Source organism: Microtus oregoni, unplaced genomic scaffold, assembly GCF_018167655.1.
Source record: "Microtus oregoni isolate MIOR12 unplaced genomic scaffold, Mior012 000008F_ref0000371, whole genome shotgun sequence".
Lineage (NCBI taxonomy): Eukaryota > Metazoa > Chordata > Mammalia > Rodentia > Cricetidae > Microtus > Microtus oregoni.
This window is the reverse complement of record NW_024543067.1, coordinates 38,494,042-38,517,159: the sequence shown is the minus strand read 5'-3', so window position 1 is coordinate 38,517,159 and position 23,118 is coordinate 38,494,042. Positions and strand designations below refer to the sequence as shown.

Below are 23,118 nucleotides of genomic sequence, written 5' to 3'. Positions count from 1 at the left end.
TGAGGGAGGATGGTCATAGGCTACATGAAATCACAGAAATCTCAAGCCTTTTCTTAAATCCTTGAACCTAGAGTTTGGAATTATAGGGTTCCATATTTGAGACTTTGGGGGCTGTGTGTGACAGGGTCCCAGGTAACCCAAACTGATCTCCAAATTGTGTTGTAGCCAAAAATGATCTTGAATTCCAGATCCCCCTGCCTCCACCTCCCCCGTGTTTGACTACAGGCACAGGCCACCACACCCAGTGTAGAGAGGCTGAGGATGGTTGGCTAGGCAAGGCCTCTTTCAGCCACCCCACATCTCTAGCCCTGATCCAGGATTCTGAACCATGTCCCTGGCCCCACGACCACACTGCCTCTCCACATTTGTCCTTAGATCCACTGCGACAACTCACCCACCCCCTATTCACAGCCGCCTAGAGCCATCATCCAGCACTCGGGGGAGGCGGGCACTGAGCCAAACTTCTGTTACAAACAGGTCTTTATTAAAGATGAGGAAGGAGGCAGGGAGGGGGACAGTGTCTCATCTGCCCACTGCCTTTGGCTATTCAGGGTAGAAGAACCCCCTCCTGTTTCACCCATGCCCCACAAGATGGAACATCTGCATGAGGCTGAGGCATAGGGGGTACCTATGAAGAAGGGTGGGTCCCAAGAAAATAAAGTATTTTTCCACAGCCCTAATAAATAATAGAAGGTTTGGGGGTGCCCTGGGCACAGCCAAGGGGAGACAGCACCCGAAACTCCAAAATCTGTGAACTGGGGCAAGCCCTACTTAAGTAGAGTTGGGTGTGAGGGTGCACCTGGAGAGAAGCTAGAAGGGTAGGGGTGCCGCAGGATCCTGCCATGGGGGAGCCTGCCCCTCACCCTCCAGCTGGGAGAGCCTGCACAGCCCTCCTTGGCTTTGACTTGGCTTTGACTCGGGCGGTCCCCCATTGATTGGAATCATTCCCACCCACTCTTGGCAATTCTGAAAGCCAAGGGTTCCTATTGGCTGTTTAGACACTGAACGTTGGCGGGAGTTGCCCTCTTGCTTGAGAAAGCTAAGAAGTGAGAGGTTCCCATTGGTTGGAGTAAACTTTTAGGTTGAATTCTGAGAAGTAGGAGCCCAGGCAATGGCCGGTTAGGTCAAGCGTCAGCCGTTAAAAGGGCAGTCCTAGGGACATGAACCCACCTGGTCTTTTTTTTTTTTTTTTTTTTTTTGCTTACCCGGATGTCCCAGAAGGCCAAAGAGCAGTCAAGAGACTCCCACCCCCACACCAAGTGTCCTTCGTCAGCCATCTTCTGACGCCGAGCCAGGCTGGTTTGGGGGTCAGGGTCCTTTAGCACTCACGTGGCACACGTACGCGTGGCAGGTAAGAAACGGGGTGAGGGACACTGGGCATATTTTAGGTGGTGGGTCTCACAGCAGGTGGTCGCGGCTGGCAAACAGATAAGGGCTGAAGTTGTCGCGGTGGAAGGGGGAAGGATGGAGCCCACTGAGGGTGTACAGGTCCCGTAGCAGGGGCGTGGGCAGCAGCAGCTTCCTGCCGCGTCCACCTCCCCCGCCTGGGCCCCCGGGTCCAGGGGACGAAGGCGAGGGACCCTGGCTGGGAGTCGGTGCGGGCAGGGGCATCGGCAGCGGCAGGGGTGTTGGCTCAGACCTCAGTCGAGGGCGGGGTACACGGGGTGAGGAGCACATGGCTGGGGCCCTGGAGGACACACAGCTGGGAATCAGGTGGCCACGGCGGGCACAGTTCTGCGGCTCTAGAGGTGACATTCGGAGATGAAGAGGTTAGCAAACTGGAAGAGTGGCACAGAAGCCCCGGTGAGACCTCTGCCCACCTGGAAGAGCCCCCTGTTCATGGCCCATGCTTCCTCAACACTTACTGGATGGGGTGAGCCGTGCCGGTGTCGAATGCGGCCTGCAGGTCTCGGGTTCCTGAGACAAAAAAGAAGAGGGAAGGGGCTAGAGGACCCCAGGACCCCTCAACTCACAATCAAAAAAGGCTCATCAGCCAGACGCCCCCATGGAATCCGCACCAGAGATCTCCGGATTAACGATGCAATTTGGGAGGGAGAGGGTATTGTAGCCTTTCCCTCCTGAAGGCTGCTTTCCTCCTAGGACTTCATCCCCTGAGCTGGATGACTCCCTCTCCTTCTACCCCAAGACGAGGATCCTTATTGCCCGATTTCCTACTTCCCTGTGTCTCCTCCACCCACCACCCTCTCCAGCCCGGAGCAACTCCCGGGCCCCCTTACCTGGGCCACACTTAACTTTTCGAGGGGGCTGTCCATAGTTGGGGCCTGGCTCAGGTCCTCCCAGGGAGAGAGCCTTCGACCAATGGGGGGTCGGCTCTGGAAATTGTGCACAACACAGGTGACCTAGGCCAGAGAGATAGAAGCGTGTTGCGTGTTGAGGCCCGAGACCAACAACACAAGAATTATAAAAATTTTTCAGGGGCTGGAGAGATGGCTCAGAGGTTAAGAGCATTGCCTGCTCTTCCAAAGGTCCTGAGTTCAATTCCCAGCAACCACATGGTGGTTCACAACCATCCGTAATGAGGTCTGGTGCCCTCTCCTGGCCTGCAGGCATACACACAGACAGAATATTGGATACATAATAAATAAATAAATAAAAAAAAATTCAAATAGAAACTAAGGTTAGGATTTCCAAGGGCATATAGCTGCCTTTCTTTACAATTTTACTATTTATTTATTTATTTTAAGGGTCTCACTATGGCTGTCCTTGAATCCTCTGTGTAAACCTGGCTGACCTTGAACTTGACAGAGATTCACCTGCATCTCCTCCGAAGTGCTGGCACCAGGCATGCACCATCATGCCTGCCCTGGCCACATTTATAGGCTTGATATTTGGTATATTGTAGTTATTTGGCATGAATATTGGTTCTCAAAGTTTTTGAGATTTATTTTATTTTCTGTCTATGAGTGTTTTTTATGTGTGTCTGTGCACTTGCATACTTGGTGTCCATGGAAGTCAGAAGAGGGCATTGGACCCCATGGAACTGGGGCTACAGGTGGTTGTGAGCCACTATGTGGGTGCTGGGAGGGTCAGTGCTCCTACATGCTGAGCCATCTCTGCAGCCCTGAATATAGATATTTCAATGTTTCAGAAAGTAGTATTACTTTTTATTTTAACTACTCACTTTGTGGGGATCACCCACAGCATTTGTGAAGGTCAGGGGAAAACTTTTGGAAGTTAGTTCCTTAGACCTGGGATGGAATTTACTCTTAGGCAATTATGCAGTTGTCTTCACCTGATGAGCTTCCTCCCTAGCCTTTCCCCAAATGTTCCAGGAAGAGTTGAGTTATGGCTCACTCCATAGAATGCTCGCCTAGCATGCAGGAAGCCCTGCATTTCATCCCCACAAAATCAAGGCATTGGTGGGGCATGTCTGGAATCCCAGCACTAGGAAGACAAGGCAGGTGGATCACAAGTACAAGGTTATGTTTGGCTAGACAGCCAGTTCAAGGATAGCCTGAGCTATGTGAGAGCCTGTCTCAAAAAAAAGGCTTGCCAGGAGTGGTGGCACACAACCTTAGAAAGGCCGAAGTAGTCACATCTCTATGAGTTCAAGGCCAGATGGTCTACACTGTGCATTCCAAGCAAGTCAGGGTTGCACAGTGAGACCCCGTGCCAAAAAAAATAAAAAAGAAAAATAGGTATTTCGTTAATTCACTATATAGCCCTGGCTGGGCCTGGAACTTACTATGTAAATCCAAGCTGCCCTCAAACTCAAGAAATCTGCCTGTTTTTGCTACCAAAGTGCTGGGATTAGAGGAATGTGCCACCATGCCTGGTCAAAATAGTCTCTCTTTTTTGTTGTTGTTTGGTTGGTTGGTTTTTTTGAGACAGGGTTTCTCTGTGTAACAGCCCTGGCTGTCCTGGAACTCAACTTTGTCAACCAGGCTGACCTCAAACTCACTGAGATCCACCTGCCTCTGCCTTCCAAGTGCTGAAATTAAAGGTGTGCACCACCACTGCTCAGCCAAAATATTCTTTAAAAATATATTTAAGGGTCTGGGAAAGTGGCTCAGTGTTTAAGAGCAGTGGTACACACACACACACACACACACGCACACACACATACATTTAATGCAAGCAAAACACACAAAGTTAAAAACTACACAAATCTTTAAAATATATGTGCATTTTAAATGCATGGGTGGTGTGCATGTTTGTGTATACTCAGGTGCATGTTGGAGGGTGGGTGGGTGCGTGTTTACTTGTTTGCACATGAGAGTGTGTTCTGCTGTGGAGGTCACAGGTTGGTGTGTGTGAAAGGCAGGGTCAATCTCTGATGTCACTCCGGTCCACCTTGCTTTTTGAGACTGAGCCTCCCATGGCCTGTAGCCCCCAGATTAGGCTAGACTGGCTGATCAGTGAACCCTGGGAGTCTGTCTCCCTGGTGCTGAGATGTCAAGCACACCACTTCTGGCTTTTACATAGGTGCCAGAGACCTGAACTCAAACCCTCATGCTTGGCAAAGCAAGCGCCTTACCAATGGTGCCATGTTCCCCTGTAAAATAGTATTTATTTCAGTTGCAGAGTGTGGTGGCATTGCTTTAAATTTTGCTCACCATGGCATGACCCGGTCGGCCCATTCCACAGATGAGAACAAGCAAGCAGTCAGGGTGAAAGTAAAGGACAGCTGCCCTCCCCAGGCACGCAGACTCTGTATACCCTTCAGCATCACTGAGCAATTCGGCCTCTTGGGTGCGGGGCCTGATGAGCACAGAGACTGGTGGGGGCGAAACTCACCAGAAAGGTGGCGATGGCCGCCCCAGTCAGAAAGCCTGCCAGCACGTCCGACCAGTGGTTGCGATACTCTGCCACGCGGACCACGCCCACGAGGAAGGCGGGGCACAGCAGGGCCAGGCAGAGGGAAGGTTTCACCAGGCGGGAGCCCTTCACGCGGAACACTAGGGTCACGTACATCTGTGGGACCCAAAATGATTAGAGGATGAACCCACGCTTTTCGGGTCAGAGCAATGGAGGCTGGAAGAATGGCTTGAGGAACTGGGATGGCAGGGGAGGGATTCATGCAGGTAGTGTGGTCAGAGCACCAAAAATTACAGGTAAGAGTCTATGTTCTATGCGCACAGAACCAAGGAGCAGAATCATGATCTAAGGGGCAGATCCGGGAGCTCCAGAGGTAGCCTCGGAGCCTCGTGTAACACAGAAGTGGTCAGGATGGGATATATCAGCCATTTCAGAGGCCAGAAATAGGAAAGAAATCAAAGCAATAGAACAAAGGACTAGAGAAAGGCTACGGACAGAATTAGAGAGTTAGGGGCGTGACCAAAGTAAAAAGGGGAGGGACGAGGGCTCCAGAAGGCGGAGCCAAAGCCCACAAACTTAGTTTCCTAGCCATTATCCAGGGCCTGCGTCTCTTAGCAACTCCAAGGGGCTGAGTCCCAAAAGGCAACGTCCAGGACAACTGGGGAGCAGTCAGGGTTCTAAGGTTGGGATGCACCACGAGGGTGTGTGGCCTCATGAAGGATCCAAATCAGTGGACGTGGCCTCATTCCCAAAGCTCTTCCCCCTCTGTCAAGTACCCCCACCCACCAACTCTAGACCCTTGGTTTCTCCCGCCAGGGGCTCACCGCAGTGTAGGTGACCGCGTAGGCGCACAGGGCCGCGTCCTTGCAGGGGAAGGCGCGGCGTGCAGCGGCCACCAGGCTGGGGCTGCCTGCACAGGCGCTCTGGTCCGTGACGAAGCGGTCAGGCCCTGGCCGGTCAGGAGACGGTGGTGGGCAGCCCAAGGCCGTGTAGTTGGGGCGACACACAGACAGGAAGTGAGGCGTGGGGTTACCGGTCACCACCTGTCCCGCATTTGCAAAGATGGTCGTGGTGAAGAGGCCAAAAGAGTACACTCCTGGTGATGGGGAGAGAAGAGGTCATATCCCTTCAACTGGGCGCGCCATACAGTTCCATTAAGTCCCCTTGTTTATGTCTAAAATTATTTTTTATGCTGGTGGCACACACCTTTAGTCCCAGAGCTCAGTAGGCAGAGGCAAGAGGATCTTTTGAGTTTGAGGCAGAACTGGTTTACAAAGTGAGTTCCAGGATAGTCAGAACTACACAGAGAAAGTCTTTTTACATTTACATGTAAAGAAAAAAATCCAGTTTTTTACATTTACTTATTTGGGTTTTATTTATTGTGTAGACACTGCTATGCTTTGTGTGGAAGTCGGAGGATAGCCTGAGGCATTTAGTTCTTTTCTTCTGCCACATAGATTTTGGAATTCAGGTAGCAGGCTTGGCAGCAGCACCTTTGCACACTAGCAATTGCTGGTCTCCATTGTCTTGCTATTCTTAGGATGGCCACTAAAGTCAATCTGAGATCTGATGATAACTGGGCTGCAGTCCCCTTATCTTTGGGCCCCTCCCTATAGTAGATATAGATATAGATCCACTGTCTGTCTCTAAGAAAACAACTGTGGCAGGACAAGCCCCTTGACTTCATCCCCGCTACCCAGGCACCGCTCAACACCACTGAATCAGGAGTTTGGGAACTCCAAGGAAGATCCTATGGAAATTTCTGGGATTCCTCCTCTCTGTGCTCTTCTCTTCCTCTTATATTTATTAAGAATTACATTTATTTTGGGTTGGAGAGATGGCTCAGCAGTTAAGAGCAGGGGCTGCTCTTCCAGAGGACCCAGATTCAATTCCCAGCACCCACTGCTCACAACTGCCTGCAACTCCAGTTCCAGGGGTCTGACACCCTCACAAACACGTAAATTAAAAAAAATTTTAAAGTTACATTTCTTTGTTTCTGTGTGCTTATGTGCGTGGAGATCAGAGGACAGCTTGTGACAGACTTATCTGTCTGTCCTTCTAGCACATATGTCCTAGGGATTGAACGCAAGTCGTTAGACTTGGTAGCAGACATAGTACCTTTACTCATGACCCCTCTGACCCAGCATGCCTCCCCCACCTCAGGTAGAGTCTAGCTATGTAACCCTGACTGGCCTTAAGTTTGCTATATAGACTAGGCTGGCTTGGAACTTAAAAAAAAAAAGACTTGCTTATTATTTTTATTTATGTGTATGTATGCATGCCTTCATGGATACAGGACCAATGGAGCCAGAGGGTGTCAGATCCCCTGGAGCTAGAATCACAGGCAGCTATGGATTGCCTGCTGTGGGTGCAGGGACCAGAACCGTGGTCCCCTGCAAGAGCAGCGAGCGTTCTCAACCACTAAGACATCTCCCTAGCCCCTCCCTGACCAGAACTTTTGAGAGTTCAGATTATAGGAATGTGCCAACCCACACAGCTTTTTTTTTTTTTAAAGATATTGACTCACTCTGTAGCCCAGGCTAGCTTTCAGACTTGCGATCTTCCTAACACAGCCTCCCGAGTCCTAGGATTTTAGATGTGACCAGCACACGGGCTTGCATCCTTCATGTGACAACTTCAGATGTCAGTCTTCTGACACCTTCACTTTTGGAGACAGAGTTTCTCACAGGCTTAAAACTTTGCCAAAAGGCACACCGGGTGGCCCAAAGCTTCCAGGGACCCACCAGTCTCCACCTCCAATCTTACTGTCTCTGGGACAAGCAATGTGTGCCACCCCGGATCTTAAAAAAGACTTTCTTGGGCTGGAGAGATGGCTCAGCAGTTAAGAGCATTGGTTACTCTTCCAGAGGACCGGGTTCAATTCCCGGCCCCCACATGGCAGCTCACAACTGTCTATAATTCCAGACACTATCATACAGACATACATGCAGGCAAAACAGCAATGTACATAAAATAAAAATAATAAATTATATTAAAAAAAAAGCTAGGCAGTGGTGGCAAACACCTTTAATGCCAGCACTTGGAAAGTAGAGGCAGGTGGATCTCTGTGAGTTCAAGGCCAGCCTGGTCTAGAAAGTGAGTTCCAGAACAGCCAGGGCTACACAGAGAAACCCTGTCTCATATTTATATAATTTTCTTTTATTCGTGTGTGTGCATGTCTGTCTCTGTGTGTGCATGAATGTACCCATATTTATGCGCTTGCATGAATGTGTCTAAGTATGTATGCAGGCCGGTGTCTATAGGTAATGTATGTCTTTGTATGTATGCCTGTATCTGTATGTGGATACATGCATGTTTCTATGTGTGTGTATGTGAATGCACCTCTATGTGTGTGTATGCCTGTATTATATATGTGTGTCCATACATATGTATGCATGTGCTTGCCACATCTTGAGTGTACTAAGAGGACAACTCAGGAATCAATTCTCTCCTTTGACCATATGGATAATCACACTCATGTCAAGCTTGGTAGCAAGTGCCTATACCCACTGAGCCATAAGATGGAATTGTTCCTTTGACCCTGAACTCACCACCCTCCCCAAGACCATTGGACTAACCCCAGGCTGCATCTCTCACCCAGGAAACGGACCAGCCTCCGAAGTGGGGGACTGAAGCGGCAGCAGGCCCCGGACACGATGGTGCTCTCCCCACTGACAGGACTGGTGGAGGGGGGAGCAGGAAAGAAGGCACGTGCCAACTCCCCCAGCAGGATCTGTGGACAAGACCAAAACGGGGTCTTCCTGGCCTCAAAGGCCAGGGCTCCCCCAGCCCCAACCTGGCCTTCCTGCCTTCTGGGAGTTTCCCTGGCATCCAACCTGGGTGGCCCACACTATCTCACCGTGAAAGTGGGCCCAGCAGTGATCAGAGCATAGATGAGGGCAGGAGGCGCTCGGCTGGCAGCCTCAGGCCCGGGGTACGGCTTGGCATAAGCGCTGTCATAGCAGAAGAAGCCCTGGGTGTGCACAGGGAAGGTGTCCGTGAATTCCAGGCGGTACGCAAGCAGGACCACAATGCCCAGCAACACAGACTGCAGCCGGTCAGGGCCAGAGAGAGGCAAAGAGAAACAGGAGGAGGTCAGAGGCCAAGAGGCCATGGAGAGATAGAAGGAGGGAAGGAGGGAGGGAGGGAGGGAGGGGAGGGAAGGAGGGAGGGAGGGAGGGGAGGGAAGGAGGGAGGGAGGGAGGGAAATGGAGACACGAGGAGAGGACAGAAGGGAGACATTCTTACTTCCCAACAACTGGAGCTATCATTCTGTTTTCTCTTTTTCTGATGCATTTTGGTTTTGTTCTGTTTTGCCTTGCTTTTTTTTTTTTTCCAAGGCAAGGCCTCAAGCAACCCAGGATGACTGACAACTCACTATGGAATTGAGGATAACTCCTGCCTGGTACTGGGGTTGTAGGTGGAGGTCAGTACACCTTGTCTATTCGGTGCCAGGGATGGAGCCCAGGGCTTTGTGCCAGCTAGGCAAGTTTCTACAAATTGAGCCACAGCCTCCATCCATCTTTTATTTATCTATATACTTACTATTTTTTAGATGCTCTCCTTATGTATCTGAGGCTGGAATAGAAATCATAAACTTTTTTGTTATTTTTGTTTTGAGACAGGGTTTTCCTATGTATGTAGCTCTGGATGTCCTGGGACTCACTCTGTAGACCAGACTGGACTCAAACTCAGTCCTGCCTCTGCCTCTTGAGTGCTGGAATTAAAGGTGCAGCCACCACCTTCTGGTTGGTTTGCTTCGAGACAGGATCTCACTCCACAGTCCTAGCTGGCCTGGAAGTTACTGTGTCTATGGAATGGACTTGAATATGTAGGCGTTCTCCTGCCTCTGCCTCCTGATGTTAGGATTATAAGTATGCATCACAGTGGCTGTGCCTTGTGATTTCTTTTCTCTGTCTGTCTTAATCATTTCTTGAGACAGTCTTATGTAGACTAGGCTGGCCCTGACTTTCCTGAATGCTTCTCCTTCAGCCTCCTAAAAGCTGAGGTGTGTGTCACAGAATGTGCCACTATGCCCTGCTGATTATGCTCATTTTAGATGAAGTAACTGGGGCTCAGGCAGGCAAAGTCCCAAAGTGTGAATGGATTAGGGCTGAATGGGGCTGGAATCCAGAAACGCTTCTGAGCCCAACCCTGTCACCACATCTCAAGAGAAAGGGGGCAGCAGCTAAAGCTCTGGGGTAGTGGGGTATGAGAGGAGGGGGGGAGGGAGAGAGGGAGAGGGAGGAAGGGAGGGAGGGAGGGAGGGAGAGAGAGAGAGAGAGAGAGAGAGAGAGAGAACTGGGCTGGAGTCAGGGAGTTTGGGAAAATGAGCATGGTTAAGGGCTGGGCCAGGAGCAGGGAGACAGGCTGGGCAGGGATAAAGGGATAAAACACAGATCAGGCATCCTCTCAGAGTGGCTCTGAGGTCCTCACCTCCACGAAGACAAAGCAGGGGATGATGGAGAAACTCCGCTTCAGGTGAGGTCTCCCTCCAGCCATGGTGAAGGCTGGGCCTGTGGAGGAGGAGGGAGTGGGAACTCTAGGGGCACAGGAGTACATAAGGCTTCATGGAGTTCGGAGTCTGCTCTTTAACCCGTTTTCCACCCTGCTGGGCCGGCCTCTGCCCACTGGACATCCCTGCTCCTCCTAACAGCAAGCTCTGGTCTACCAGAGACCTAAGACTTTTTTTTTTTAAGTTACATGTATTATTTGCATGTGTACATGGGGGCCCCAACCTTTATGTGGAGGTCAGAGGGCAACCTACAGGAGTTTATCCAAAAGATTCTACAGTGGTCTCTTCTCTCTCCTTTCTATAAAATTCTAATCAGACCCCATGCCTTTTAGGGGGACCCTTAGTCAATCTTTAGAGGAGACACCTCCAGCTTTAAAGAAGGGTGCCCTTCTCTTTGGTACCAACCTTAATCATATTTTAGGGAATTTCATCTTCTTTTTCCAGGAGATCCAATGCTTCCTGCCCTCTCCCACCAGGCCCTTTCTCCTAGGCCCTTCCACCATAGCCTCCATATGGAGTCCCCTACCCCACTCCCACCCCCATGAGCTGTGGTGCAGGCTGATAGCCAGACCCTCCCTCTCTCCCAGCTGCCTTTCCCTCCCCCCTCATCCTGTCAGTCCAGCTGCCTCCCCCAGTCTCCTCTCGCCAACCCCCTTCATCTGACTTCAGTCCCCAAGGGTTCGGTAGCCGATACAGTCAAGCCAGCTTCTACCCACAGTGACACCTGCTCTCACCTGTGAAGGTACCCTAGGGCTTCCCACAGGCCTCCACCTCGACCACCGCCAGCTCACAGCCACTCCTGGAGGCCAGCAGGGCAAGGACACTCATCTCCATTGCACGGATGTGGAAACTGAGGCCCAGGAAGGTGAGGGTAGGCTCTGTGTGTCCAGGGCTCCATTGAGGCCTACTCCACAGAGTGACATATTGGAGACAGGGTCACCACAGGTTCCAGACGTACAGTGACTCTCATGGGTACTCCCACAAGATACAGCCCAGTCAGGGCTTCCATCCCAGACTCTAGAGACAGGGACACCTCAGAAGATGACATTCCTCTAATCCACAGCAAGACCCAAGCACACTGTGTGGGGTGCCTGTCTCATGCTGAGCAAACCAGGTTTGCTCATTCACACAAGTCCCCAGTACTCCTAAACACACACACACACACACACACACACACACACACACAGGAAATTTTGCATATGGCCTGTCATAGACACCCACACGGATAGAACATACCCCCTCAAGCACACAGTCAGAGAGACATCCCAGCCCCCTACAAGCCCTTACCCTGACACAGACACCACCATAGACTCAAGGTTGCCAACACACTTCAGAGTCAGAGCGGAGTCACTCCACACAATGAGAGAGTCACAGAATGGGTCACAGAGTCACACCCCCAGTTACAAGGCACTCAATGACAGTCACGCACACAAACACCCCCTCCAGTCATAGAGAGACAGTGTGCCATCCACAGTCTCAGCCACATGGTCAGGCAGGGGTGTATGTGCCACACACATACAAAGGGCATGAAAGATCAGACACCTGCCAGATTGCAAAACAGGCACGCACAGCATTAGAAAGAACACAACAGTAACCACAAAATGACAGCCAGATCACACAACTAGACACCTAGACACACACACAGTGCAAGCAGTCATACAGACATCCTAAAGAAGCCAGTGCGTTCCGTGGCTCGTTCTCTCTCTCTCTCTCTCTCTCTCTCACACACACACACACACACACACATCAGCGGACACACCCGAATCCATCACTGCCAGAGAACCACACAACCAGTTACACAACCAACCACACACCAACAAGGGGCAGCAACACCATTATTCACCCACAGCCACCCTCGCAGCACTGTGACCTGACTCCTGAGGTCTCTGAGGTTCCCCTTTCCAGGTTCCCCTCCCCCAACCCCATCCAAAGCCCGAGATCACCGCCTCCCCACTCTCTAGCTACCCTTCCCCCAAAATGGACCCGCAGGGAACGTATCTGAGAGACCCACGTCCCCGGTCTGGACCTCCGTGTCCGGCCTGGGCAGCCCCCGGGCTGGGAAGAAGAGGCGCCCACGCTCCTCCCTCACCCTGTCTAGGCCGCCGCCGCCTGAGCCCCCGCTCAGTCTAGACGGTACCGGCGTCGCAGGACAGTCAGACAGACCGCTGATCAGGCAGGCGGACACAGGCAGAGATAAGTCTGGACCACCGGGCTTGCATCTCCGCGCAGACTCCGTGGCCGAGGCAGGGGCGGGGCCACAAAGAGCCTTATTTGCATAATTCAATGGGGCGGGGAACGGGATGTTCATTTGCATAACCCATGGGGGCGGGACACAGCGCCGTATTTTCAGGAGGGCGGAGACATTGGTCCCTTCATTTGCATAACACTGTGGGGCGGGGCTATAGATCACTCATTTGCATAACTCAAAGAGGCAGGCAGGACATGATGGCCGACATTGGAAAAGAATGGAGAAAGAGGTAGGTGGGGTAGACTGAGGGACGAGAAGAACTCTGTCTCTTCGATGGACACTCAATACCATGCTTCTCCCCATCTGGGCACCGAGATCCAGAAAGGAAGACTCTATCTGGATAACCAGGTCCATTTTCGTGTTTGTGACAGGGTCTAAAGCAGCCCAAGCTGGTCTCCAGTTCTCTTTGCAGTTAAGGCTGGCTTTGAGCTTTGTATCCTCCTGCCTTCATCTCCTAGGGTGCCATAATTTCAGGCCTGTTCCACCAACATCTGGCGTGGGAACCCAAGGCTTCCTATACGCTAAACAAGCACTATCCTGATTTTGTGTTTTTAATTTTTTTTTTTTTTTTTTTTGGTTTTTTCGAGACAAGATTTCTCTGTGGTTTTGGAGCCTGTCCTGGAACTAGCTCTTGTAGACCAGGCTGGTCTCGAACTCACAGAGATCCGCCTGCCTCTGCCTCCCGAGTGCTGGGATTACAGGCGTACACCACCACCGCCCGGCTTGTGTTTTTAAATTTTTAAATTACACTTATTTATTGGGGTGTGTGCCATGTTTTGCGTGTATTTAGAGGTTGGAGGACAACGCGCATGAGTCGGTTCTCTCCTACCATTGGTGGGGACCTGGGATCACACTCAGGTCTTCAGGCCATTTGGCATGCCCACGGCTGTGTTCTGCTCTAGCATAGGCTGGGCTCAGGCTTGCTGTGTTAACTTTGAGCTGATATGCCTATGTCTATCTACCTGCCAAGTGCTGGATTACACGCCCAACTGACACACCCTAAATCTTGTCTCAATGTCCTAACTAGACCCACACGTCCTCAAAAGTGCCCTGGTCTCTGCATCCTTCGAGAAACCAAGGAGTTAGCTGGGGGTGGCATAGGGAGGACCCCAGACTCTTAAACCAGCAGATGCAAAAGTCCAGGGTGGAGGAAGGTCTCAGCTAGTTTATTGTCTCTCTGGAGGAGTCTTCAGGGCAAGCAGTCCCAGCTGCTCAAGCTATGGGGAGAGAAGGCAGGTCACAGTCTGGCTTTAACCAGAACTCAGGTGGCCAGCCAAGGACCAGATGCCCAGACAGAGTGCCAGCCTCAAGGCCTACACTGTGGGAAACACAAGGGGGCCAGATATTAAGGGATGGAGAGGGGCTGAGGAGGGTCTGTACCGGGAGGGTGAGATCCACTCTTGCTGTAAGGTCTCTCCCAGTCAGAATCGGAGTCCCAAGAAGGATACTGAGAACTCGGGCACCGCTGTCCCTTGTGGCCTGTAGGAGAGACATGCCATTCTGGCCCTTCAGACACTGAATACAGCCCTCTAGCGACTTCACAACATGGACCCAGCATCCCTCAAGATGAAACCATACCTAGACTTATGATTCAGACACCCACATCTCTTGTGTGACCCAAAGTAATACCAAATATCAGTGACCCTTTAAATGTTCCCTTAAAAAGATCACATAAGAGGCCAGAGAGGCAGCTCAGAGGTTAAAAGTACTATTAGTTGCTCTTTCGGAGGACACAGGTTCAATTCCTAGCACCCATATATTGGCTCACAACCCTCTGTAACTCCAGTTCCAGAGGATCTGATGCCTTCTTCTGACCTCTGAGGGCACCAGGCAGGCAGGCAGGTGGTGCACAAATACATGCAAAATGCCCACACACATGAAATAAAATACGTCCTTAAAAAATTCCATGGAGCCCGGAATAATGGCGTCTATCTGTAATCCGTGGGGAGCTGGAAGAAGGAGGATCAGGAGTTCAAGGTGCTCCTTGGATACCTAGAGAGTTTAAGTTAGTCTGGGTTATGTGAGACCATATCTCAAAAAAAGAGAATAAAAACAATTAGCTCACAGATCCTAAATGTGACCCCAGTCAGCTCCTCCATGACACATCCAGGGTTTACATAGCCCAGGCTTGCCTTGAGTTTGAGGTTCCCTTTCCCCTACTCATCAATTTCTAGGATTATAGGCCTTCAAAGTCTCAACTAGTCTCTCAGCTACTCAGTGTAGCCTCAGAACAAGACACCACGAAAGACACTTAAGGAAATGCTCAACATCCTAAGCCATCAGAGAAATGCAAATCAAAACAACTCTGAGATACCATCTTATACCTGTCAGAATGGCCAAGATCAGAAACTTTGATAACAGCTTATCCAGGAGAGGATGTGGAGTAAGGGGAACCCTCCTCCATTGCTGGTGGGAGTGCAAACTTGTATAGCCACTTTGGAAATCAGGATGGTGGTTTCTCAGAAAATTGGGAATCAATCTACCGCAAGACACAACAATACCACTCTTGGGCATATACCCAAAGGATGCTCAATCATACCACAAGGACATTTGTTCAGTATGTTCATAGCAATATTACTCATAATAGCCAGAATCTGGAGACAACCTAGATGCCTTTCAGCCAAAGAACAGATAGGGAAAATATGGTAAATTTACACAATGCAGTACTATTCAGCGGCAGAAAACAATGACATATTGAAATTTGCAAGCAAATGGACTGAACTAGAAAAAGCCATCCTGAGTGAGGTAACCCAGAAAGACAGATATAATATGTACTCACTCATAAGCAGATATTAGACATAAAACAAGAGACAACCAGCTTACAGGCCTCAACCCCAGAGAAACTAGGTAACAAAGAGGACCCTAAGAGAGACATACATGGATCCTTCTAACAAGGGGAAAAAAGACAAGATCTCCCGAGTAAATTGGGAGAGTGAGGGGCAGTGAAGAGGGTATAAGGGGAGAGGGGAGGAAAGGGAAGAAGAGGAGGGGAGAGGGGAGGAGAGGAGGGGAGGGGGAGGAGAGGAGGGGAGAGAGGAAAAATGCATAGCACATTTCTATCCAAACAAATTGAGAAGAAAACCAAACAAAAATAAAACAAAGCAACAACAAAAAAGAACAAGATCCCATCCGATGTGACCCTCAAAAGGCCTCTGAAGGTGGCCTTGTATACGTGAAGCTGGAAATGACCTCTTCCCCCACACCCGTCACCCTCAGCCCCTCACCCCTGAGACTGGAGGCCCTAGGCCTGGTGCCCATGGACAAGGCAAGGCAGTCGATGGAGCTCTGCAGGCTGTGGACAGCAGACCTGTATGGAGACAGAGAGACAAGGGCCCCAAGAGACACTGGGGTATCCAGGGTACCCCAGAATTGGAGCTAGGGCAAGGGAGGCTGTGGAGAGGGTGATTCCTAGGAGGAGAAGGGAGGACCAGATGCAGTTCCAGATGCAGTGGGGGGGGGCAGATTAGAGGAGGGCTGGGGTCAGAGGTCAGATAGGAGGCTGGTCTCACCATATGTCACTCAGCTCCTTCTGTAAATCATCCTTCCAGCCGCCACTGCCTTCTGCAGGCACATCCTCAGTTTCTGGCCACGAAGACGGTTCATACGCCTGCTGCTTCATCTTGGTCAGAACCTGAGGTTCGGGAGGGGTTGGAGGAGCAAGCAATTAGACACACAAGTAGTGATAGCCATAGAAAAAGGCAATCATGATGCAGCACTTTAATCCCCAGCTGTAGTGAGAACACGGAACCCTCGACGAACACAACTTTCTGATGAAGGAGGGACCGCAGCTATTACATTATATGGAGAGGCGAATCGAGGCCCGGAAAGACAAAGTGATTTGCCCATAATAGCATAGCATTAAGACGGCAGAGCTGGAGGCCGAGTGTGGTAGCGCACATCTTTTAATTATTCCCAGTACTCGGGAGGCAGAGGCAGGAGGATCTCTGTGGGTTCGAGGCCAGCCTGGTCTACAGAGTGACTTTCGGAGCAGTCAAAGACACACCCTGCCTCAAAAATAAAAACAAAAAAAAGAAAAAAAAAGGAAGAGCTGGGATTTGGATTCTGCCTCCTAGATTCGGTCCAATTGTGGAAGCATGAGGAAGTTCCCATCCGCACCACGTCCTGCAGGCTCTCATCTTCTCTGCTCACCTTTCGGCACTTCACCTGTGTTTTCTGCATCTTCTGGATATTCAAGAGGTTCGCTGAGATCTCATCCTCCTGGGCCTCTGTTGGAGAGAGAGCTCAGTGGACAGAGGAAGTGGAGCCCCATCCCTTCCAGGCTGGGGGCTTCCAGGCACTCACGGAGCTTCTGATAGAGGAAAGTCACTTCTTCCCGCACGAGCTCCAGTTCCTCCCACAGGAACTTCTTGCTGAGGGGAGAGAGCAGCCTAGACCCACATTCCCAGCCCATTCTCCTAGAATACCACGTCCCGGTCTACCCAGCCGACTTACAGCACAGGCTCCTCCCACAACCCTAGCTCCCTCCACGGTATCGGGCTCCACCCATACCACCTGAGGTCCTGCCCACAACCTCAGAGTCTGTTCTCAGTGAGGGGCTACAGCCAGCCCCAGACTCCGCCCACAGCTCCCGGCATCTCTCACTGCCTACATGGACCTTCCCAGCCTAGTTCTCTCCTCCTGATTTCCACTCTCCAGTCTCTCCGCCTCCCTTAGTCTTCTGAGACCCTGCCTCCTTCCCCAATCCCCTTCCAGCTTGCTGTCTCCCTCACCTTCTAGCAGCCTTCGACTCCCCAGCGGCCTCTCCCTAGCCACCTACGTCTTCTGAGCTCGTGTCCCCCAAGCCTTCCACTCCCTGCTCCATTAAGCTCCCTCAGTGGTGGCCTGCTCCACCCCGCCCTCCGGCCCACACCTACCTGTCCCGGATCTCCTGGGCCAACAACTGTAGGCAGCGAGTGGTACGGGCCCTTTGCAGCTCCTCCCCGTCCCTCAGTGTCTTCTGCAAACCCTGCAGGCCTTGGGCCAGGGCCCCATACAGCTCCTGCCGACCCTGTTCCGTGCCCCACTTATGGCCTTCCTTCTCTCCTTGGCGGCTTGTGGGGCTCAACACTTCTGTGGAGAGGGTGGAATACTCGACTTTATTATGTATTGATGTATGTGTACCTACATGTTCACGTGTTTGCACAGGTGTGTGCACAGGTACACAGACGTGTGGGTGTGGGGGGGAGGGAGGTCCAAGGTCAACCTTGAGTATTGTCCTCAATTTCTCTCCACCTCATCTTTCGAGATGGGGTCTCTCACTGAACCTGGAACTCACAGATTGGGGCAGACTGGCTGGCCTCTATAGAACTGGGATTACAAGTGTGCCCCACTAAGCCCAGCTTTTTCTCCCCAACATTTGGAGATAAACTCCAGGTCCTCATGCCTAAATAGCAAGCATTTTAGTAACCGAGCCGTTTCCCCAGTCCTGGAACAACTTCAACAACTTCTTCTTTTCTCCTTCTTCTTCTTCTCCTCCTTCTCCTCCTCCTTCTTCTTCTTCTCCTTCTCCTCCTCCTCCTCCTTCTTAGATTTATTTATTTACTATGTATACAGGGTTGTGCCTGCATGTCTCCCTGCAGGCCAGAAGAGGGCACCAGATCTCATTACAGGTGGTTGTGAGCCACCATGTGGTTGCTGGGATTGAACTTAGTACCTCGAGAGGAGCAGCCAGCGCTGAACCATCTCTCCAGCCCAACTTCTTTATTTTTTAAGAGTATATATTTCTGGGGCGGGAATGCATGCAGCCAGAATACTGAATACATAATAAATAAAAAAAAGAAAATTTTTTCTTAAAAAAAACCATATATTCTGCTGGGTGGTGATGGCACATACCTTTAAACCCAGCACTCAGGAGGCAGAGGCAGGTGGATCTCTGTGAGTTTGAGGCCAGTCTGGTCTACCAAACTGTGAGTTCCAGGACAGTCAGAGCTACACAGAGAAACTCTGTCTTGAACCCCCCTCCCCCAAAAATGGCTTTCTATTTTACGTGTTTGGTTTCATAGGTGTTTTACATGGTGCCCATGGAGGTCAGAAGAGAGTGTTCTGTCCCCTGGAACTGACATTACAGAGGACTGTGAGCCATCATGTGGGAGCTGGGAACACAGCCTGGGCCTTCTGCAAAAGTAGCCAGTGCTCTTAACTGACAAGTCATCTTAGCCCTACAGCTCTGTCTCAGGCTGACTTTCACTCTCTAAGTGAGGGTGACCTTGAACTCCTAAACCTCCTGCTTCCATCTCCCAAGTGCTGGGACCACAGGCACGAACCACCAGGTCCAGTTTTATTCCATGCTGGAGGTGGAACCCAGGACTTTATGCGTGCTAGGCAGGTGCTGGGCCAACTGAGGCCCAGCAAGCCCCAAAAGGTGAGGGACCAGATGTGGGCGTGAGGCCAGCCTTGACTCCAGATTCTCCTGACCCTGTCCTGACCTTGGTCTCCATCTGGTCCTCACCTTCAAGCTGCTGGATTTTGATCTGCTGCAGGCAGCTCTCCTTCTCCAGCATGGTCACAGAGTGGTTCAGGAACTCAAAAGCCTGTGGGGGCAGGAGCGAGAGGTAAGGCCCTGGAGTAGGGAGAAGGATGAGAACGGGTGCAGAGGAGGTAGAGGGACCCACCTTGGTCTGAGCCTGCAATTGGGTCCTGAGAGACTCTAGTTCACATCGCAAGAGCTTCTGAGAGTCAGGGACTAGCATGGTGTTCTTAACTGTGGGCAGAGGGAAAGTGAGCCATGGCTGAGGTAAGATCAGGGCAGAGATGGGGGCTCAGAGGAGGGAGAGGGGCACGTTTAGAGCAGGATACCCCCTTGAAGCAGTTAATGAACATGGGCCTTGACACTGGAGAAGAAAATGGGAGTAGGGGGCCTGCAAGATGGCTCTGTGGGTGAAGGAACTTGCCACCAAGACAGGTGACCTGAATTTGAACTCAGGAACCCACAGAGTAGGAGAGAACCAACTCTGCTAAGGTGTCCTCTGACCTTCAATGTGTGCCTCGGCACACACCCACAGCACACACCCTCAAATACAGGAAGTAAATTTAAAAAAAGTAAAGAAAAAATTAAGTGGGGGCTAGAAACCCAAATGCCTCCCCTCCGGGCTCACTCAGAAGAGAGCGTTCACCTTTTACTTTAGCAGAGCCAGACTCCAGGGACTTCTGGGAAAGAGAAGAAGAAAGTGATGATGTATTCCTAGATTGCTCACCTCCAGACCGTTTGCCGGAAGGACAAGATTGGTTCTCTTGAGATCTGGCTATCCCTAACCAGCAATCAGGCAAAACTGTCCAGGGGTATTCATCCTCTGCCGTTACCCCACCTTCATCGTCTGCTTATGCTCAGAGATGCACTTGTGTTATCATCTCATGTGTTTATGGGCCCCTGGCTGGACCCTGACAGAAAACAGATGCCAGGCTGTGCCTGCTTTGACCTTCCTACTTTGGAGTACAAGACGGCAACAACAGTGATGTCCCTAGAGGACACCATCAGCACTTGGCACACCACCACAAGCTGTTGCTAAACACAATCAGCCACAAGCACACAATTTTAGACACAAGTATGAATCTCTCGCACACAATCAGAAACCATACAGATACAAAAACCAAACACCAAACACATACACACACATATACACCTTCAAAATATGAAAGTCAGATATAGGGCTGGAGAGATGGCTCAGAGGTTAAGAGCACTGACTGCTCTTCCGGAGGTCCTGAGTTCAATTCCCAGCAACCACATGGTGGCTCACAACCATCTGTACTGAGATCTGGCGCCCTCCTCTGGCGTGCGGGCATACATTGAGGCAGAATGTTGTATACATAATAAATAAATAAATCTTTTTTTAAAAAAAGTCAGATAGGGCTGGAGAGATGGCTCAGTGGTTAAGAGCATTGCCTGCTCTTCCAAAGGTCCTGAGTTCAATTCCCAGCAACCACATGGTGGCTCACAACCATCTGTAATGAGGTCTGGTGCCTGCTTCTGGCCTGCAGGCATACATGTAGAAATTGTATACATAATAAATAAATAAATATTTAAAAAAAAGTCAGATATAATATCTCCTTCCTATAATCATAGCATCCAGGAGATGGATGCAGAAGAAACAGGAGTCCAAATCCAGCTTTGGCTACAGAAAAAGTTCAGGGCCATCTTGAGCTACAAGAGATATTGTCTCAAAACAAACAAGTAAATACCCACACATAGGTTTTCTTCTATTCCTCCCTCTAGAGGTGCTGAAACTCCATGCAGGCCCCTTCTGCGCAGCCCCTTCCCTGTGCTCCACAGTGGAACACAGCAAGTGCATTCATTCCTAGGTTAAGGAGAGTTGGGGGAGGGGGAAATGTGTGACCTTGGTTGTGTGGTTCCTCTTCACAAGGTCCTGGCCAGGACAATGCTCCTTGAGCAGATCTGAGCTGGAACTGGAGGTACCCTCATGAGGTCGACACTTGGAGTCCCACTCAGGGCCCCAGTCTACAGTCCTTGCTGCTTGTTCTGAAACAGCATTCACGATCTCAGGCTCCCAGGTCCTAGACCAGCAGGTGGTACAGTCCAAATCCCTGTCTGAGGAGGACCCTAGGGGAAAAGGGACCAGTGACAGTGACGGCAAGCTTGCAGTTGTCAGCCCTTCCCGGTCCTCTAGCTGTCTACCAGGAACACCAGTACTTGCCCCTCTTGTCGTTGGCAGGCCAAGGTGTGATGGAGAGTGAAGGAGATGAGTAGAGATGAGAGACACAGTAGTCAGGGTCCCGGGGTAGGCCGGCCAAAAGAGGGTCGCTGTGGAAGGGAAAGGGAGGGGCTCTCAGACACGTCTCCGTTCAACTCCTGATCCTCCAGTTTCTACCTCCCTAGGGCGAGGATGACAGGCTCATGTCACTGCATCTACTTATGCATTGATATAATGCATTTATGCAGTGCTGGGGATGGAACCCAGCAGCGCGGCTAGGCAAGTGCTCCACCCACTGAGCCTCGGCCCCGCCTCCTCACCCCTTTAGAGTGCCCCCTCAGGGATGTTTCAGCCCAGAAACTTCTGACAGAAGAAGAAGTCAGATAAAAGATAAATCCAATCACAGAGGTAAGGGTGGGTAATGCAAACCCAGACATCCCACATAAAGACACTAAGGCCTTGAAGGGCTGGCTAGTGAGAGGACTCAGGGAGCAAAGTGCTTGCTGCCAAGCCTGCAACATGAATTGGTCTGCAGTAACCAACTTAAAAGTGGAAGGAGAGAACCAACCCCATAAACTTCACCTCTGATCTCGACATGTGTGCCATGATGTGTGCACACCTCATGCACACCTAAGAATAATAGAGTTTTATGTTAAGAAAGAAACCAAGGGGAAGTTGGGGGAGTGATTGGGAGGAGTGGAGGGAGGGAGGGAGAGAAGGAGGGAAGATGGCGATTTGGCTGGAGATTAATTAATTAATAATTAATATTGAAAGAAAGTAGTCACACGCCTTCAAACTCAGGAAGCAGAGGCAGTGTGAGTTTGAGGTCAGCCTGATCTACATAGCGCATTCCAGGCGTGCCAGTGTCAGGGCTACCTAGAGCGACCCTGCTTAAAAAAAAAATGGTTTAGCAGTTAAGAGCATTAGCTGCTCTTCCAGTACCCAGGTTCAGTTACCAGCACCCACACGGCGACTCAACTTCTCAACCTTTAATAACTCCAGTCCCAGAGGATTTGATGCCCTCTTCTAACTGCTGCAGGCACCAGGCATGGAAGTAGTGCACAGACAGACATGCAAGCAAAACATTAACACACACAAAACGAAATTCAAAAATCTAAACAACAACAAAACCACATAAAGGGCCGGATGTGGTGGTTCACCCCTTTAATCCCAGCACTCAGGCGATCCTTGAGTCTCAGGCCAGCCTGGTCTATAAAGCTAGTTCCAGGCTACACACAGGAAGAACCTGTCTGGAAAAAAAAAATCATCATATCCACTTTACTGGGCTGTCCTGATTACACAGATTTAGTCCACTGCTCGGTAAACGAGACTTTGCTCTAGAATATCACGTGAGGACCACAGATGCCCCAGAAGAGTTAGAGGGGGAAAGGAAAGAGGCATTTAAGAGCTTCACCGCAGGTCGATTCCCAGTAATGCCTGCCCTCCCCCATCTCAATTGATTCTTCGGATGACCCTTTCTCCACAGAATTCTACGAGCAAAGGGGCGTGACCACTGATATTGGTCCCGCCCCTTGCCCTGTCAATCTTACACCCGCCAGTCTCCCAATTCCCTTTTTCATTACCACCTACCACATACCACCTGTTCATGCTCTCCCATCAGGGACCACGAAGCCAGTCTCCAGCTGTGACGCTGAAGTTTTGATCCCATGGAGACACCATCGCTGGAAAACGCAGGGAGGCCGAAAGTGGAGTCACAGAGAAGGGTGTGGTCTGCACTTAAGCCCCGCCCGCTCACTCAGAGTCAGGCGCGGAGCTCATTGGCGCCTGAGCATCTTCGGTGTGACTGGATGAAATTTGGAGAGGCGGGATGACAGGATGATTCTCGCAAACCGACTGGGCAATCCCTAAGTGGGCAAGTCCAGAGGTGACAGATGTGTGATCTTATTGGCTTCTGCTTGACCGGGAGGTGG

At 50.8% G+C, this 23,118-nt stretch overlaps 2 protein-coding genes across 9 annotated transcripts; both read right to left on the bottom strand.

Moving 5' to 3' along the window:
* Positions 1-462: 462 nt before the first annotated feature.
* On the bottom strand, positions 463-12,540 carry Plppr2 (phospholipid phosphatase related 2). Of its 4 annotated transcripts, none has more exons than XM_041657603.1 (10): positions 12,384-12,540; positions 11,029-11,198; positions 10,216-10,321; positions 8,639-8,827; positions 8,377-8,512; positions 5,604-5,875; positions 4,759-4,935; positions 2,238-2,360; positions 1,866-1,917; positions 463-1,742 (listed from the first exon to the last, which is right to left on the bottom strand). In XM_041657603.1, the coding sequence occupies exons 3-10, from the start codon at positions 10,279-10,281 to the stop codon at positions 1,399-1,401; spliced, it is 1,359 nt and encodes a 452-aa protein (XP_041513537.1). In that variant the 5' UTR covers positions 10,282-10,321; positions 11,029-11,198; positions 12,384-12,540; the 3' UTR covers positions 463-1,398. The 4 variants fall into 4 exon arrangements, with proteins under 4 accessions (XP_041513537.1, XP_041513535.1, XP_041513536.1 ...); XM_041657601.1 differs by having other exon boundaries at positions 10,216-10,295; XM_041657602.1 differs by having other exon boundaries at positions 10,216-10,295; positions 11,029-11,311; positions 12,384-12,539.
* A 699-nt stretch (positions 12,541-13,239) lies between these two features.
* Ccdc159 (coiled-coil domain containing 159) lies at positions 13,240-23,048 on the bottom strand. Of its 5 annotated transcripts, XM_041657227.1 has the most exons (13): positions 22,785-23,048; positions 21,191-21,297; positions 20,873-21,096; positions 19,655-19,688; positions 19,154-19,242; positions 18,991-19,072; positions 17,417-17,612; positions 16,845-16,912; positions 16,692-16,768; positions 16,052-16,173; positions 15,767-15,849; positions 13,923-14,021; positions 13,241-13,759 (listed from the first exon to the last, which is right to left on the bottom strand). In XM_041657227.1, exons 1-13 carry the CDS (start codon positions 22,793-22,795, stop codon positions 13,755-13,757), a joined length of 1,197 nt encoding a protein of 398 aa, XP_041513161.1. In that variant the 5' UTR covers positions 22,796-23,048; the 3' UTR covers positions 13,241-13,754. The 5 variants fall into 5 exon arrangements, with proteins under 5 accessions (XP_041513159.1, XP_041513163.1, XP_041513161.1 ...); XM_041657225.1 differs by having other exon boundaries at positions 13,240-14,021; XM_041657229.1 differs by lacking the exon at positions 15,767-15,849 and having other exon boundaries at positions 13,240-13,759.
* Positions 23,049-23,118: the final 70 nt, after the last annotated feature.

What these genes read in the sequence shown, in the direction of transcription:
- Plppr2 (XM_041657603.1), bottom strand. Translation starts at nt 10,281, where the DNA reads ATGGCTGGAGGGAGACCTCACCTGAAGCGGAGTTTCTCCATCATCCCC. An exon ending in GAGGCTGGTCCGTTTCCTGG is followed by an intron (nt 5,876 to 8,376) that starts GTGAGAGATGCA and finishes CCCCATCACCAG; the next exon opens with GAGTGTACTCTTTTGGCCTC. An exon ending in ACGCGGTCACCTACACTGCG is followed by an intron (nt 4,936 to 5,603) that starts GTGAGCCCCTGG and finishes TGGGTCCCACAG; the next exon opens with ATGTACGTGACCCTAGTGTT.
- Ccdc159 (XM_041657225.1), bottom strand. An exon ending in AGAGGAACCACACAACCAAG is followed by an intron (nt 19,689 to 20,872) that starts GTCACACATTTC and finishes TCTCTTTCCCAG; the next exon opens with AAGTCCCTGGAGTCTGGCTC. An exon ending in CACAGGTGAAGTGCCGAAAG is followed by an intron (nt 16,174 to 16,691) that starts GTGAGCAGAGAA and finishes CCCGAACCTCAG; the next exon opens with GTTCTGACCAAGATGAAGCA.